Consider the following 15,785-nt stretch of genomic DNA (forward strand, 5'->3'; position numbering starts at 1 on the left):
AAGTGTGCTTCAGTTTGGTGCTCCAGAGGACCAGGATAGATGTGGGACGGGCTCGGCTAGGTTTCAACCCCAACTGAGCCATATATGAGCTATATGTGGGTATGGACGAGCCGTGGCTGGGCTGAAACTCTCAACAGCAGGAACCAGAATGGGTTGAAGAGTGGTGCTGGCCGAAGGACCTGCTGGTATGCGTGAAGCCTGACACCAGGAAGGGGTCGGATGGAGGAATCTGAACAGTTCCTCTGACAGGACACTGACCCTACAAATAAACGCAGGAAGCATGGAGGTAAACAACCCAGAAGAGGCTTTGGAAAGTGACCCACTGGCATACATTTGGCTTGGGTTGGGGGCAGACCAGGCTGAGTCAGTTCACGTCATCCACTGGCAAGTCCGAGTGCTGGAACTGTGTGGGGGCCTGGCCAGGTTTGGTTGCAATAAAAAACAGTACAAAACACAAAATGCCAAGGTGAAATGGCCTGTGCCAGTAGGGAATGCAGCACCCAACCAGCACACCTCCCACTGGTTTAGGTGAGGGACTAGTGTGTGATGGGCACAGCCGGGGAGAGCTGCAATACTCATTGGTTCCAATGGAGGTCGGGGCTCAGAATAGATCCAACCCAGGGGTTACAACCACCAGCTGATCGGAGTGACGGACTGTGGCAGGCACTGTGCTTACTAGTAGTACATGTAGGAGCCTGGACTGGGAACGCCTCAAAGTTTCTTTGGGGATTCCCCTGAACAAAATGGAGGAATCAAAACATTAACCAAGAAAAGATGGAAGATGGAGTAGATCAATCAACCACCTCAGTTATATGCTTGCAGCGGAAAACTGGACAAGGGGAAACTCTAAGATAGACTATGTCAATCAGTGGACTCTGCACCAGTCTCATCGTACCTGGACTGCTGCTGATGATATGTTGGAGCTTCTAATTGATCGAGGTGACGCTCTGCTGGCTCTGCCTTCAAACCTGAGAGGGCCTCCCTAAGAGGCCGTTGAACTTGACTGGACAGTGGGATGCTGGACTCTGTATGGTGTGAGCTTGTAATCGGAATCCCAACGGAACCTGAGCTGTGGTTATGCATCAAGGTGAAGGAATTCACCATGGGGGAAGGGTTTGGGGTGAAGAGGGGAGAATCCCAGTACCTATGAAATTGTGTCATGTAATACAATGTAATTAATGAATAAAAAAAAAGTGTGCTTGTACTAACTGTACTATTCAGCATTTGTGCAGGATTCAGTACATACTACGGTGCAGAATTAATCTCCAAGTGGAAAAAATATTTTGCAGTATTTCCAAACTTCAGTTTGATACAAGGCCATCACGATCCTCCTCTAAAACAGGAAGATAAAAGTAGTCCAGTTTCCCATGGATGTGATAATCCAAAAATATGTTTGAACAACTATTTCTTCATGGTGTCATTTTAAATATATTGCATAAGCTTTTTCATAAACAGCAGCATGTAAAATTGGGGTATCATCAACTAAGGGTCAACCCCCTCCCTACCACCCTCCTTCTTTCCTTTCCCTCTTTCATCCTTTTCTCTCTCCCTTCTTCCCTTCCCCCTGCCAGTTTCAGAGCTCATTTTTCTTCTTCATAGCTCTTCCTTTCCCTTGAAAATAATTTCAGTACTCCTTTAATTGAATTTTCTAACTTCAGCGTGACTACATGGGTAAAAATATGCTAGGGGGTCAGATGGGATAAGTAAAATTTTATTTGATGAAACATCTGATGAAATATAGTTAGCTTCATGTTCTATAATCTTTCTTATTGTTGAAACTTCTTTAAAATGTATTAACTTATTTTTATTTATATGAAAGAGACAGCTAGAGATAGATCTTCCATCTACTGGTTCACCTCCCAAATATCTACAACAGCTGGGGCTTGGACAGATTGAAGTCAGGAGCTCAGAACTCAATCTGGACCTCCTCTATCAGTGCCAGGGACCTCAGTATTTAAGTTGTCATCATTTGCTGCCTTCTGTTATTTGCATTAGTAAGAAGCTGAAATAACAAATTCAAGTGCTTCCAAATGGGATGTGTGTCCCAAGAGACCTCTTAATTTCACTGAATGCCCATCACAAAGTTCTATATTTCAGCCCATCAGAATGACTCCCCATTATAGTAATTATAACACCATTTGGTTTAACAGTATCAGTAACTAGGACATATCATGCATCAATACCAAGCAGTTGCCACAGGGAAGAGGACACCGTCGAGCTTTAAAAAAAAAATGTGCAGGGAGCAGTGCAATGACTCCACTGTCTAATCCTCTATCTCCAAGCACCAGCATGCCATATGGGCACCGTCTCATGTCCTTGCTGCTCAACTCCCAACAGTTCCCTGTCTATAGCCTACAGAAGCGCAGAGGATGCTTCTTCTGCAGGAGACTGAGAAGAAGCTCCTGGCTTTGGATTGGCTCAGTTTCAGCTGTTGCAGCCATCTGGGAAGTGAACCAGGGATGGAAGATCTTTCTCTTTCTCTGTCAATCACCTTTTCTAATAAAAACAAACACTTTTTTTTAAGCATGCATGAGGGAAAAACTCCACAAGGAATCATCTTTTTTGAAGGATACACAAACAACGTTTTAAGATGCAACATTTTTTTTGTTTTGATAGATACACTTTGAGTGGAGATTATTGTGCACATGAATACACCATATTATTTATATATGCTCACTCATTCCAAATCACCAATTGCCTTTCCAGACTATTTGGCTGCATGGGGCCAAGCAGACGAAATACAGGCACAATGCCAATTGCATTTATGAGTCAAATGTAACCTCACTTTTACTTGAGTCACTAAAGGCTGTATAAAAAAACCATACCCACGTACATTGGAATCACTAAAGATTTCTGACTCTTCAAATTCACAGCAAAGTAACGCTGCTGATTCACTGTCTTCTAAATGAGAGCTCTGCAATACAAACAAGGTTATGTCAGAGATCCAGACACAGGAGTCGACAGGCGTGAGGGAAAAGCCAGCTGAAATCACCAAGGTAGTGTTAGCTCATTGGTGAGAAGCTGCAGCAGCTGGTTAGTGATGGTTTTTTGGGAGAGACTATAGCCAGCAAAGTAGTTAATTGAGTAATGTCTGATTAGCTGAAGTGTTTTCTATAGTTTCCCTGTTTAGCCAATGAGCTATTCTTTTTCTGTAAAGAAAGTACTACTAACCCTTCATAGTAGGCACTCTGAACTTTTCTTAGGCTGCAGATAGTGTAGGTTCGTGTATCATCATATCCAAAGATACAGCATATTTCTCATGTCTGTTTAGATTAAGATGCAGAATCCCATTAGTGAATCAAACCACCAGCCTATTTTCATTGACCCTCTGCAAGTAAGAGTTTTATAAGAAGAGCCAAAAGATAAGCCCTATACGTGTTCTCCAACAGGAGTAAGAAACAAACCTTTTCTACCATGTCCAACTTCTTTTGCAAAACCTGCTTAGAAGACAGATAAGGAAAATGAGACAAATGAGTGGTACCATTACATAGTACTGTAAGCGTATTTTCCCCTATGATGAATACTACACAGAACACAAAAGGCCCCAACTCTGATCTATTCCATTCAAATGCTTTTTGTTTGGTAACAGCTGCTGGAAACTGAGTCATCTCCAGACAAAACTCTGATGCCCCTGTGCTGATATCATCAAAATCTCTCATACTAGTGGTTGGAATTTAGTCATATATAACTACTCAATGGCTATTCTAGTTGGTGCCTACTTTGATTTTGTTGTTGTTGTTGTTGTTCAAACTGAGGCTGTATTTTAAGTATCAAGAATATCTGTAGGGCTCGGCAGCGTGGCCTAGTGGCTAAGGTCCTCACCTTGATCCCATATGGCCGCTGGTTCTAATCCCGGCAGCTCCACTTCCTCTCTATCTCTCCTCCTCTCAGTATATCTGACTTTGTAATAAAAATAAAATAAAATCTTAAAAAGAAAAAAAAAAGAATATCTGTAGAGATCAAGAGCAAAATAACTGAGAAGAAAATTTGTAAAACTCAATGTTACCATTTCTGGTTCTAGTCCCTGGTTACTTTTTACTGTTTTTTTTTCTTATTCTGATCCTTTGCATACTTTTGATTTTCTTTCTTACAACCACGCCTCATCTGCCATTTTCCATCTTTCTTCTTCTTTGAGAAAATCATCAGAAATAATCAAATATTTAACCTTCATGCAAAATATAAGATAAATAGCCCTTTCAATACTACTTTACTACATCTCATGGGTTTTGATATTTTTGTTTTTATTTTCATTTCTTCTAAATAGATTCATTAAATTATTCGCTGACTCATAGGTCACACAGTAACATAATTTTATCCAAGAAGGTTTTTTATTTTCTTTTTTCTTTCTTCCGCAACACACTGATCATTCAGTAGCATGTTATTTAACTTCATGGCATTGTAAATTTTTTAACTCTTTCTACTGTTGATTTTGTTTTATGGCTTTTTGCTTAAGGGACTGTATAGTAACTGTAATAGAGACGATCATATCCAGATATGAAGATACAATGCAGTATGTATCTCTATTTCCAAACCAAAGATGAACTCCCAAATGAAACTGTTAAGTACATCTTGACAATAGGATGCTGGACTCTGCCATGGACTCTGTCCATATCGGCAATGTCAGGATACACTGTTGTGGGGTAGGCAGCTAATTCAGGGTCATGAACTTGGAAGCCACTCCCCACCACCACCTATGATCCCTTCTTCCCACCTGTGACGCTCACCTACCACCATCACCTGAGGAGGTGGTATTGCATTGTTGCATAACCACTCCCCTCGCAAGCCCCCATAAAGGTCCATGACAGGGAGGGGCTCTCTCTCTTGGTCATGTGCTTCTGTTGCTCTGGCACTCCAACTCTTGGCCTCCCCAGTACCTGCTAGATCTCTGACTTCTGGTAGACAGACTCTGAGGACAAGTAGCCCCTGAGCATGGCCCCCGAATGTCTGTATTCCTCACCCTCTGTTCATTGCTTGGGAGGGACAATGAAGATGTTAATGCCAAGATGCTTTGTATTTCTTTTTTTAAAGATTTATTTTTATTGGAAAGTCAGATATACAGAGAGGAGAAGAGACAGAGAGGAAGATCTTCTATCACTGATTCACTCCCTAAGTGGCCACAATGGCTGGAGCTGAGCCGATCCGAAGCCAGGAGCCTGGAGCCTATTCTGGGTTATCCATGTGGGTGCTGGGTCCCAAGGCCTTGGACTGTCCTCTACTGCTTTCCCAGGCCACAAGTAGGGAGCTGGAAGGGAAGTGGAGCACCCGAGAAACGAACCAGCGCCCAGTGTGTGCAAGGTGAGGACTTGTAGCCTCTAGGCTACTGCGCGGGACCCAGATGCTTTATATTTCTAATGTATGTTCTTTAGAGAGTTCCAGGAGAGGTAAGGCCTAACTGCAATGGAATGTGGGCAGAGAAGCCAGGGAAAGGTAAATGTCTGCAGCTTTGTAAATGTATCTATGTTCACTGTATGTCTCTTAGGATAACTTATATTTCTGGGGAAGCTGGGACATACGTCTTCAGTTTAATGGATGGACTTCAGGATAATGACCATTTGTTCCCATTAGGGTTTTGATTCAGGCTTGATTGCCATATGTATTGATTTGTCATTTGCTAATTTCTAGTAGGCTCTGTTATCACCAAGTTTGGTTAATAAAGACTACTTAATACACCCTAGACTTGTCTGGCATGATCTCGCTTACACCCCACAACAACACTTAAATAACAGAATGATGGACTTACGACTGCTTATGAAGGACTATACTATTGTAATATAAGGAAAATCAGTGTGTGGGGAGGAAAGGGATTTGGAGAGGGGGTAAGGAAAATCCCAGAGCCTATGGAATTGTATCATAAAAATAAAAAATAAATAAAATAATAAAAGTATCACTCATAAAAAAAAAAGAACTAAAAATTTTTAAACCACTTTTAAGGTCTGTGTTGTCACTACCTAAAATACTGACATTCCACACGAGGGCCAGTTCGTGATCCTGGTTGCTCTACTTCCAGTTCAGCTCCCTGCGAATAGCCTGAGAAAAGCAGCAGAAGATGGCACAAGTGCTTGGGACCCTGCCAACCATATGGGAAACCATATAGATGAAGCTCTTGACTCCTGACTTCAACCTGATCCATTCTTGGCAGTGGCAGCCATCTGGAAAGTGAACCAGAAGTCTCTGTCTCCCTATCTCTCTTTGTAACTCTAATTTTCAAAAAAAAAAAAAAAAAAAAAAGTTAAATCTTTTTTATAAAAATAAAAATTGTTGTTAAAATTCTTTGTATACAAAGACTTTATTCCTTACTCCCTTGCCTTATGAAGGAGAAAAGACAAGAGCATTTACTCTCATTCTGTTTTTTTTTTTTTTAAATCAATCTACTGGCTCTAGAAGTCATGTTATAGAAGCTAAATGCTTAAAAAATAACATTAGTATTTCATTTTTTAAAAATTTTTAATTTTATTTGAAAGGCAGAGAGAGAGAGGAAAAGATAGAGGGAGAGAGTCCTTCCATTTGCTGGTTTTGCTGGTTCCCTCCCTAAATACTCACAACAGCCAGAGCTGGGCCAGCCTTAAGTCAGCAGTCAAGAATTTTATTCTGGGCCCGGCGGCGTGGCCTAGCAGCTAAAGTCCTCGCCTTGAACGCCCCGGGATCCCATATGGGCACTGGTTCTAATCCCGGCAGCTCCACTTCTCATCCAACTCCCTGCTTGTGGCCTGGGAAAGCAGTCGAGGACGGCCCAAAGCTTTGGGACCCTGCACCTGAGTGGGAGACCTGGAAGAGGTTCCTGGTTCCCAGCTTCGGATCGGCGTGCACCGGCCGTTGCGGCTCACTTGGGGAGTGAATCATCGGACGGAAGATCTTCTTCTCTGTCTCTCCTCTCTGTATATCTGACTTTGTAATAAAATAAATAAATCTTTAAAAAAAAAATTTTATTCTGTCTCCCACACTGGAGGCAGGGACCCAAGCACATGGAGCCTTCATCTGCTGCTTCCAGTGTGTATTAGCTGAAAGCTAGACTGGAAGCAGGATAGATGGGATCCAAACCAGAAAACTTGATATTGGATGTTGACTTAACTTAAGTGATGACTTAACTGTTGTGCCATGTGTCTCTAAAAATAAAGAAATTAATAGAAATCGGAGCGGTCTTCAGTCTTCCCAAACTCGTAACATAATCAAATAGTAACACAGATAATATTAAAACATATCAAAACTATTGTCATTGCCACAGTATATATAGACCAAGAGAGAAAAGTACAATTAGTCCAATTTTCAGTAGAAAAGATTGTTTATAATTCTCATGCTTGTAAATATTTCAACATGTTCAAACACTAGCTCTTTTAAAATGACCTTTCAAGAAAAAGGTCCTGTAAGCACACTTGCATTCCTGAAGTTATTTTAAGACGTTACTGTACACTATTAATTGAAATAATTAAGACATAAGATATCTATTTAAGTGTGTTGATAGCATTAGAACATAATTGGTTCATGAAACAAGTAGTTGCTTGCAACCTATTTCTAAATTAAAGTCCAAGAGTACTAAAGGAAGACAAAACACAAATTCTTTGCCTTATAATTCAAATTCCCAAGTTCTTCCAGGGTTCTGTAGAATGAACTGTCTTGCTTATGACTATCTAAGACTTAGTATTCTAAGAATATAAGGATGAATAGTTAGAAACTCTTACCAATGCAATTTAGCATATTAAATCAAATAAGAAAAACTACACGATTTAAACTGATGCTAAAAGTTATTTTAAGGGGCTAGCATGGTGGTGTAGTGCTGGCATCCCATGGGAGCGCTGGTATTGTGCCCTTGTTGCTCCACTTCCAATATAGCTCCCTGCCTATGCACTGGGAAAGCAGTAGAGAATGGCTTAAGTCCTTGGAGGAAGCTGCTGGCTCCTCGCTTTAGAAGACTCAGCTCCAGCCCTTGTGTCTAGTCATCCGGGGACTGAACCAGTGGCTTAAAGATTTCTGTCTTTCCTTTTATCTTTAAGTCTGCCTTTCAAATAAAAATCAATCTTTTAAAAAAGTTATTTGATAAGATTAATAGTCATTTCTGATTTCAGACATTATTAATAAGCTAACATTTCCTTTTTTCATTTCCTAGATAAGATATTATAGAAAGACAAAACTTACAAAAACAAAGGTGCAGCTTTGTTTTGTTTGGAGAAAAACAGGGGTGAAAGGTGTTTATAAGAAAAACACATTCGTGTATAACAAGAAGTCTCAATCCAGAACAGCTTCTAAACAACAATTATAATAATAAAATGCTGCAATCTTTATATGGAATGTATGTTGCAAGAACTCAAATTAAGAAGGATGTTTTGAAGAGTGCTAAAATCTTACTTGTAAGATTACCTAACAATTTGCAAGCCAAAGTCTTGAGAAATAATACCACAAATGTCAAAACCTGTTGCTGCTGTTAAAGTCTCTTTTATTCTATCTCATTATAGGTTAAACAGATTTTTTTTCCTTTTTCCCTCCTTTATATTATTCTTTGTGATACCGTTTTATTGGTATAAAGATTCTCCCCTCACTTCCCCTTCCTCTCTCCCTATTCTTGCCCTCCACTGTTTTCCCCCATATTATTACAATAGTTCCTCAGCAATAGTTACCAGTCCAACATTCTGTTATTTAAGTGTATCATGGCATTGTAGGCATAGGCAATGGTTTTTTGTTGGTGATATCCATTTTTTCCCTTTTCTATTCCATCTTCCTTTTCCCTCCCTCCCTCTCTTTTTCACTGTTTCCTGCTCCCACTCCCCACTCCTGGTTCTAAGTGAATTCACTGCAGTTGTACTTAAGGAAACTAAAAATTTCCATATACATTATCAGACATCAAACAGTAAAATATATGTATACACTAAAACATTCTTTTTAAAGTGTTTTTCCCCCCAAAGATTTATTTATTTTGAAAGACATAGTTACACAAAGAGTTTAACTCAGGAGTTTCATCCAGGTCTCCCAAGTGGGTGGCAGGGGTCATCTTACATGTTGGGCCATCTTACACTGCTTTCCCATGTGCGTGGATTGAAAATGGATGAGCCAGGGCTTAAACCAGCACACATAAGGGATGCTGGCATTGCAGGCTGCAGTTTCACCCTTATGCCACAATGCCAGCCCCAGGACTAAGCATTTTTAATACTTCAAGGCAAAAACATGTCTTAGCACTTAGGTGTAACTACATTAACAAGGTAATTTCATAGCCTAGAGTGATCTGAGAAAACTTTCTCAAAAGTCCTTACCTCTGATTTATACATTTAAAAACAATTAATTCAGTATGAAATATGTGTAACAATAAACAAATTTCAGAAGGTGCCAAAGAGTATTTAAGTCTTCGTCCCATCCTTCTCCTCACCCTTCCTAATCCTTTACAACCCATTTTCTGAAGTAATCACTATGCTAATTTCTTCAATATCCTTTTAGATATATATTCTGTGTTCATACAAGCATTATGTGTGGATGCTGAACCTTCAAAAAATTTATGGAACATGAAGAAGTTCATTTTTGTGAGAGACCCATGAGTATACAGTCTTCAAAAAGTTTATTGAAAACGTGTATAATGAAAAACCCAAGCATTAAAAAAATCTGCATTTTAATTAAGGGTGGGTGTTGTGACACAGCAGGTGAAGCCACTGCTTGGGATACCTGCATCCCATATCAGTGTCTGTTCATGTCCTGGACACTCTGCTTCCAATCCAGCTTCCTGCTAATGTCTTCGAGAAGCAGCAGGTGATTTATTCAAGTGCCTGAGACCCAGATGGATTCCAGGATCCAGGTGGGCTACTATGGGCAATTAGGAGTGAAGGAGTAAATGGAAGATCTTCTTTCCATTTATTTACAAATAAATGAAAACAAATGTCTGAAGAATTTTGGTTTAGTGCATTGGAAATGCACTGATCTATAGGCCAATGTGTAAAACCAGTCTACATACTGATATGTAAAGCAGCAGCACTGTGTTTGAAATTGTTTTATCTGGAAACACCACAATTTACATTTGACCCAACCACAATATTTTTACATGGGCCCTTTTTGTGTGTGTGTGACCAATGTGACAGATCTACTAGATAACTGCCTAGTATTAAGGATGTAATATATTAACATAGAGTTATTGAAGGATGGCAATAAAAAGACTGAGTCAATGTGACAATTTAAATCAAGACTAAGTGGTTCCTTTGGCATTTCCTTTTAAACATCCAGATTCTTACAATACACTTTTAACCCTTTTCTCACTCTCCCATAGTTATTCCTATTCATATTCTTTCTCCCTCTCTAGACTATAAGCTTCTCAACTTGAATCTCTAGAGATTGGTACACAGTAAGCCTTCAATAAATGTCACTGAATAAGTAAGGAACTTAGCATTAGTTGTTGCAAATTCTGCCTTGTTGCCAACAACACAACAACCCCCCATATCTGTGGTTTTTCTTTCTGTGGTTTCAGTTATTTGCAGTCAACTGCAACTCAAAGTCTTAAATGGAAAATTCCAGAAATAATTTATAAATCTTAAAAAGTTTTTGCAATGGTATATTTTAACTATCCTGTTTTATTATTAGTTATTGTTAATCTCTTACTGTGTTGTGTTTAATTTATGAATAACTTTTATCATGGGTATGAATGTACAGTATGGGGTTTTGTATTATCTGTGTTTTCAGGCATTTATGGGGGGGTCTTGGAACATATTTCCCACAAGTACTTGGATCCTGTCACCCTTGAGGGAGACCCAGATTAAGTTCTGGACTCCTGGCCTCAGTCTGACCTCACTCTGGCTGTTGTGGACACTTGGGAGCGAACCTGCAGATGAAAGATCTCATTCTCTCTCTCATTCTCTCTGTCTCTCCCTCCCTCCCTCTCTCCCTCCTCTCGCTCTCCTTCTCTCTTCCAAATAAAGAGTAGATAAATATATTTAAAGGAGGAAGCTACTGTATACAGACTGAAGATGAGTTACAATCTTTTTATATATGTATGATTAAGATAGCAACAGTTTTCACCCACCCCCACAAAGACATGTTTCTGGTTTAATCAGTCATAGTAGTTCCTATTAGAAGAGCCAATTGTTAGACAAAACACTATCCCTTGGGCTCCAAGGCAGCATCAAGGCTTTAAGCTAAAAGAACATCTCTATTTCTCAGAGTTACTCAGCAGGTTGGCCTGTAAGCGGCTGTGGCACTTCAAGCATTTATGCTGCGCAACTCCCCAACTCTGGGCAGTCCATCTCATTTGCAAGGATACTGTTGCTCCCTATTTTCCATGTGTTATGGTAAATAACAAAGACTTGTTTCTAGATACACTATTTCCTTCAGAAGGAACATATCTTTCAATCCCAAGTTTACCTATCTTTCAGGCACCACTTAAATCCCAGAATTTCAGGAAACTGAAAAATGATAACTTCAAGCTCACTGAAGTAGGTGCTCCCTTCACAGCCTTCATTATAGAGTCAACTATAGCTTGCAGGCCAAATCTGGCCCAATGCCTGTTTTATGTGGTCAGCAAGCTATGAATTGTTTTCTCATTTTTAAGTTTTTTGTTTTTTTAAGTGAAGAAAAATATGCAACAGACACCATACATAGTGAACAAAGACCAAAATATTTACTATCTGGCCCTTAACAAGAAGTTTGCCAACCCTTGGCCTATAGTACACAATTCAGCCAGGTGATGAATTGTCTAGAACTTTCTCTTGTTGACACATGTTCTAGTCTGCATGAATAACAGAATCAAAGACAATGAATTTATGTAGACTGGAAGCAAGGAAGTAGACACTATGCTAGAAGAGTTGAGATCAAATGATAGGAAACAGTAGATTTTAGTTTACACAAACATTATTCCAAAATATCTGTAAAAGTCTTGAATTCTGTATTCTCACAGAAACATTCTTAACTGCTGCTTAGATTCCTATACTAACAATTGATAGCAAAAGCTTCAATTGCAAAATCTGTGAGATGCAAAATCATTTATATGAACAGATCAATTCAGTATGCACAGAGGGTATGCCTATATTTGATGAGTGCCTACACAGTGGAAAACAAACAGTTAAGTATCATGTGTCAGGTTCTGAAAAGACCACAAAAGCAAGAACAAATTAATAAATAAGTAATAAATTCATAAAGGCAAGGAAAAGCAAAGAAGCCACTGGGAGATGTTCAAGTCCAGCTGAAAGCCCATAAAAATAACAAAGCAAAAACAAACAAACAAAAAAAAGACAACTCAGAACCTTTAGGCCTGGAATCAAGATAGTAAAGAGAAACTTTTAGATTTGTGTTTTATGTCATTAACTAGTGGCTCATAACTGAAATATAATCCATAGAAAGGCTTGCTTGTGTTCTACTTAGACAAACCCAAACTGAAATTTTCCATTTCTGGTTAGGTTTCTGCTATTAAAAGTTAGCTGCTTATTTCCCTCCTGTTCTGTGTAGGAGGCTAAAAAAAAATCAGTTCTGTCAACTTCATGAGGTGACAGCAGGCTAGCAAAATAAGCATCAGTGCAAGCTTAACTCCGTATGTACTGCAAGCGTATAATCCTTGTTCACCCTTTAAAGCCTTAGAATTCTAGTTCTTCATTTTTCTTCTCAGACCAATATACAAAAGCTATCTATTTGAATACAGTCATCAACTTCTCCTGACCCTTGCCACATAAACACCTTTCAAAACAGTCTATGGAACCTGGCCTGAGATTTAGGCTACAAAAGTGAGTTATATTTTGGAAATGCCAATATGTGTACCATGTAATATGACCACCCTATGGGTGACACTCTGATATTCTTGGAGTAATACAGATTTGAACAGCAAAGAGAAGGCTGCTTTAGAAAAACTTTAAAAAGCAAGGAGAATTTGAAGCCAAGAAGATAGTAAGAAAGGGGGAGGGGAAGCGTCCCTCGGATACTCATCTGGGGATATAAGTCAGGAAAGAAAGACAAGCGAAGAGAGACTGCTGTCACTCAGAATTCTGACAGCCCACCAAGTCATGTCTCAGATGGCTAGGAAAAGAATAGTTTTCACTTAGAACCAAAGGCTAGGCCTATTTCTCTGTATTTAAGCATTGTGATTCTTTCTCTTCCTCCTTCTTCTTTTATAAAGATTTATTCATGTCATTTGATATGTAGAATGTGTGTATGTATGTGTGTGTGTGTGTGAGAGAGAGAGAGAGAGAGAGAGAGAGAGAGAGAGAGAGAGAATAACTTCTGTTCACTCATTCAGGTCTCAAATAGTTACACTGGTTAACGTTAGGCTGGGCTAAAGCCAGCAGCTTCATCCCTGTAACCACCAAGGGACTTGGGTCATCTGCTGCTGCTTTTCCCAGTGCATTAGCAAAGAGCTGGATTGAAAGTGAAGCAGCTAGGACTTGAAAGTGTACTTAAATGGGATGCAGGTACTGCAAGTGATGGCTTAATCCATTATACCACAATGCCAGCTCCAGGATTCCTCCCTTAAACAAATAACAAGCAGTGAAAGATTAGGTTCTAGCACTAGAAGATTAAAAACTAAGCAACAAGTAAGGCTAAATATGACTAAGATGATGAAGAGTGACATGAACTGTGAGTAAAGTAAGTGCTGATTTTGTGTGTGTAACGGGTTTCCTCAACAGCATTTCTGCATTCTAATTAATGAGACTTTACAGCCTAGAAACAGCTGCATGAAAGGTTTAAACCTCAGGTACAAACTTTCAAAGAGATTCATTCTCTGTTCTTTGAAGAAACTCACACACCAACCACTAAACCTATGTGAGGGGACTATCACTTGACTCTTCAGAACAGTGCTCTGACCCAAACCCTGATATGTACTAAAATCTTGTAATCTGGGGAACAGCAGAGACACAATTTTCAGACCCTCTTATCCAGCATTCTAAAAATAACCTGTTAAAACAGGACTTCATGGGCGGGGGGGGGGGGGGGGGGGTAACAGAGGTAATCCAGAGTTCACTACACATTGAGCAATGCCAAGACACAACAAAGCAATGGCAGTAGAACTGTCTCAACAACAGATCATGGCCACAAAAAAAATCAGTGCCCCAGAGTCGGAGCACAGAGCAGTGAGAGGGTCTGAAGAGAAGGAGTTAATCAAAGAAAGAGGAAATGTCTCTCAAGTTTCCACTTGAGGAAAATGTTTTTGGAGATGAATGCAGAACTTGTCCAAGAACCAGAGATTCCAGATGGTCACTACTGAGGGATTAGTGAACCAATATTTGTAAATACACACCAACTGACATAATATCCACACAATTTTTATGCTCTGATACATTAACTACCACAAATAAAAGAAAATGTATTATTTGTCTTTTCAGGCCTGGCTTATTTCACTTAGCATAAAGATCTCCAGTTGTATCAAAACATTTTGTTGCAAGTATCAGTGATTTCATTCTTTTTCTTTTTCGACTGAGTAATATCCTGTTGTGAATATATATGCCACATTTTCTTTATCCAGTCATCAATTTTAAGACATCTAGGTTGATTCCATATATTAGCCATTGAATTGAGCTGCTATAAATGTGAGAGTTTAGGTCATTCACATATCAGTTACATTTCCTTTGGATAGATCCCAAGAGTACAACAGATGGATCATATGGTAGATCCACTTTTAGTTTTCGAAATAGTTGTACCAATTTGCATCCCCACCAACAGTTTATTAGCGATAGGGAACGGTGAGGCCTCTTGAGGTACTGGTATTGTTTGGTTCTTTTACAAATATTTTTTTCTTTATTTGAAAGGTAGAATTACAGAGAGAGGGACACACTGCGAGAAAGAAAGAGAGACAACAAACTTTTATCTGCTAGTTTACACATAGCCAGGATTGAGCCAAGGTGAAGCCAGGAGCTTAACAATCAAGTCCAGTCTCCTCTGTGGGTGGTGGGGACCTGTTATCTTCTGCTGCCTTTGCAGCACATTAGCAGATGGGACCTGAACTGGCAGTCATATGAGATGCTGTCATCAGAAGCAGTGGCTTACTACTGTGTCACAAAATTTTGTTCTTTGTGTTGTTGTGAATGTGATCAGAGGGTAAAATCACATTTATCTGTATTCTTAATGTGCATTTCTTGGTATGCATATAATAACTTAATAAAATGTTTTAAAAATACCAAGTGATCCGGTCCTGTATACAAACTAAAATTGAAATGTCAATGAGCAAATCATAGGTTGTGGTTAAAAACTTGATTTTTTTTTGTTTTTTTTTTTAACATACTGGTTACGCAAAACCATGTCAATTCCATAATGTTACAAATTGCTGTTAATGTTATATTGGGACTCTTAATTGACTGGGATGATATTCTACCAGCTCTAACTTTGGACCAGAAATGGTCTCCCCAAGAAACTGTTCAACCCATCTGGACAATAAGTAGCTGGACTCTATGCTTGGTATATGTTTGCAAGGAAAGAATCTTGATTGAATTTGAACTGTAATACTGCACCAAGGTGGAGGAATCCACCAGGGGGGAGGGGCGTGGGGAGGGGTGGGGGGATTCCCAGAGCCTATGAAACTGTCACATAATGCATAATAATTAATAAAAAATGCATACTGTTAGTGATTAATGAGATATATAGCCACAGCTTTCAGTATTAGCAGAATTGAAAGAAATGAGTGTCATGAGTGAAAGGCATAGATGTTTGTGATCTCATCAGATGAAATAAAACTGTAATCAAACAGAAAAAAAAATACCAAGTGATCTTATTTCTTAAACTATAACTGGGATATGCAATGAAAGCCACTATAGTGAAAAACTTAAAAAAACTGAAAGGGGATCTTGATAGTCTAGGGGATCCATTGATCAAGTAGTATCTTCCACAAGCATTTAGCTGCCCCA

The 15,785-nt window shown here is 39.3% G+C and overlaps 1 protein-coding gene across 1 annotated transcript in view; it reads right to left on the reverse strand.

The window, feature by feature from the left end:
- The window catches only part of SSH2 (slingshot protein phosphatase 2), a 225,664-nt gene that overhangs the window by 172,265 nt on the left and 37,614 nt on the right, over positions 1-15,785 (reverse strand). Inside the window, exon 2 of the mRNA XM_058675962.1 lies at positions 2,834-2,914. Coding sequence (XP_058531945.1) covers positions 2,834-2,914 — 81 coding nt within the window. The remainder of the gene's footprint in view (positions 1-2,833; positions 2,915-15,785) is intronic.

The sequence above is a fragment of the Ochotona princeps genome, chromosome 17 (assembly GCF_030435755.1).
Source record: "Ochotona princeps isolate mOchPri1 chromosome 17, mOchPri1.hap1, whole genome shotgun sequence".
NCBI lineage: Eukaryota > Metazoa > Chordata > Mammalia > Lagomorpha > Ochotonidae > Ochotona > Ochotona princeps.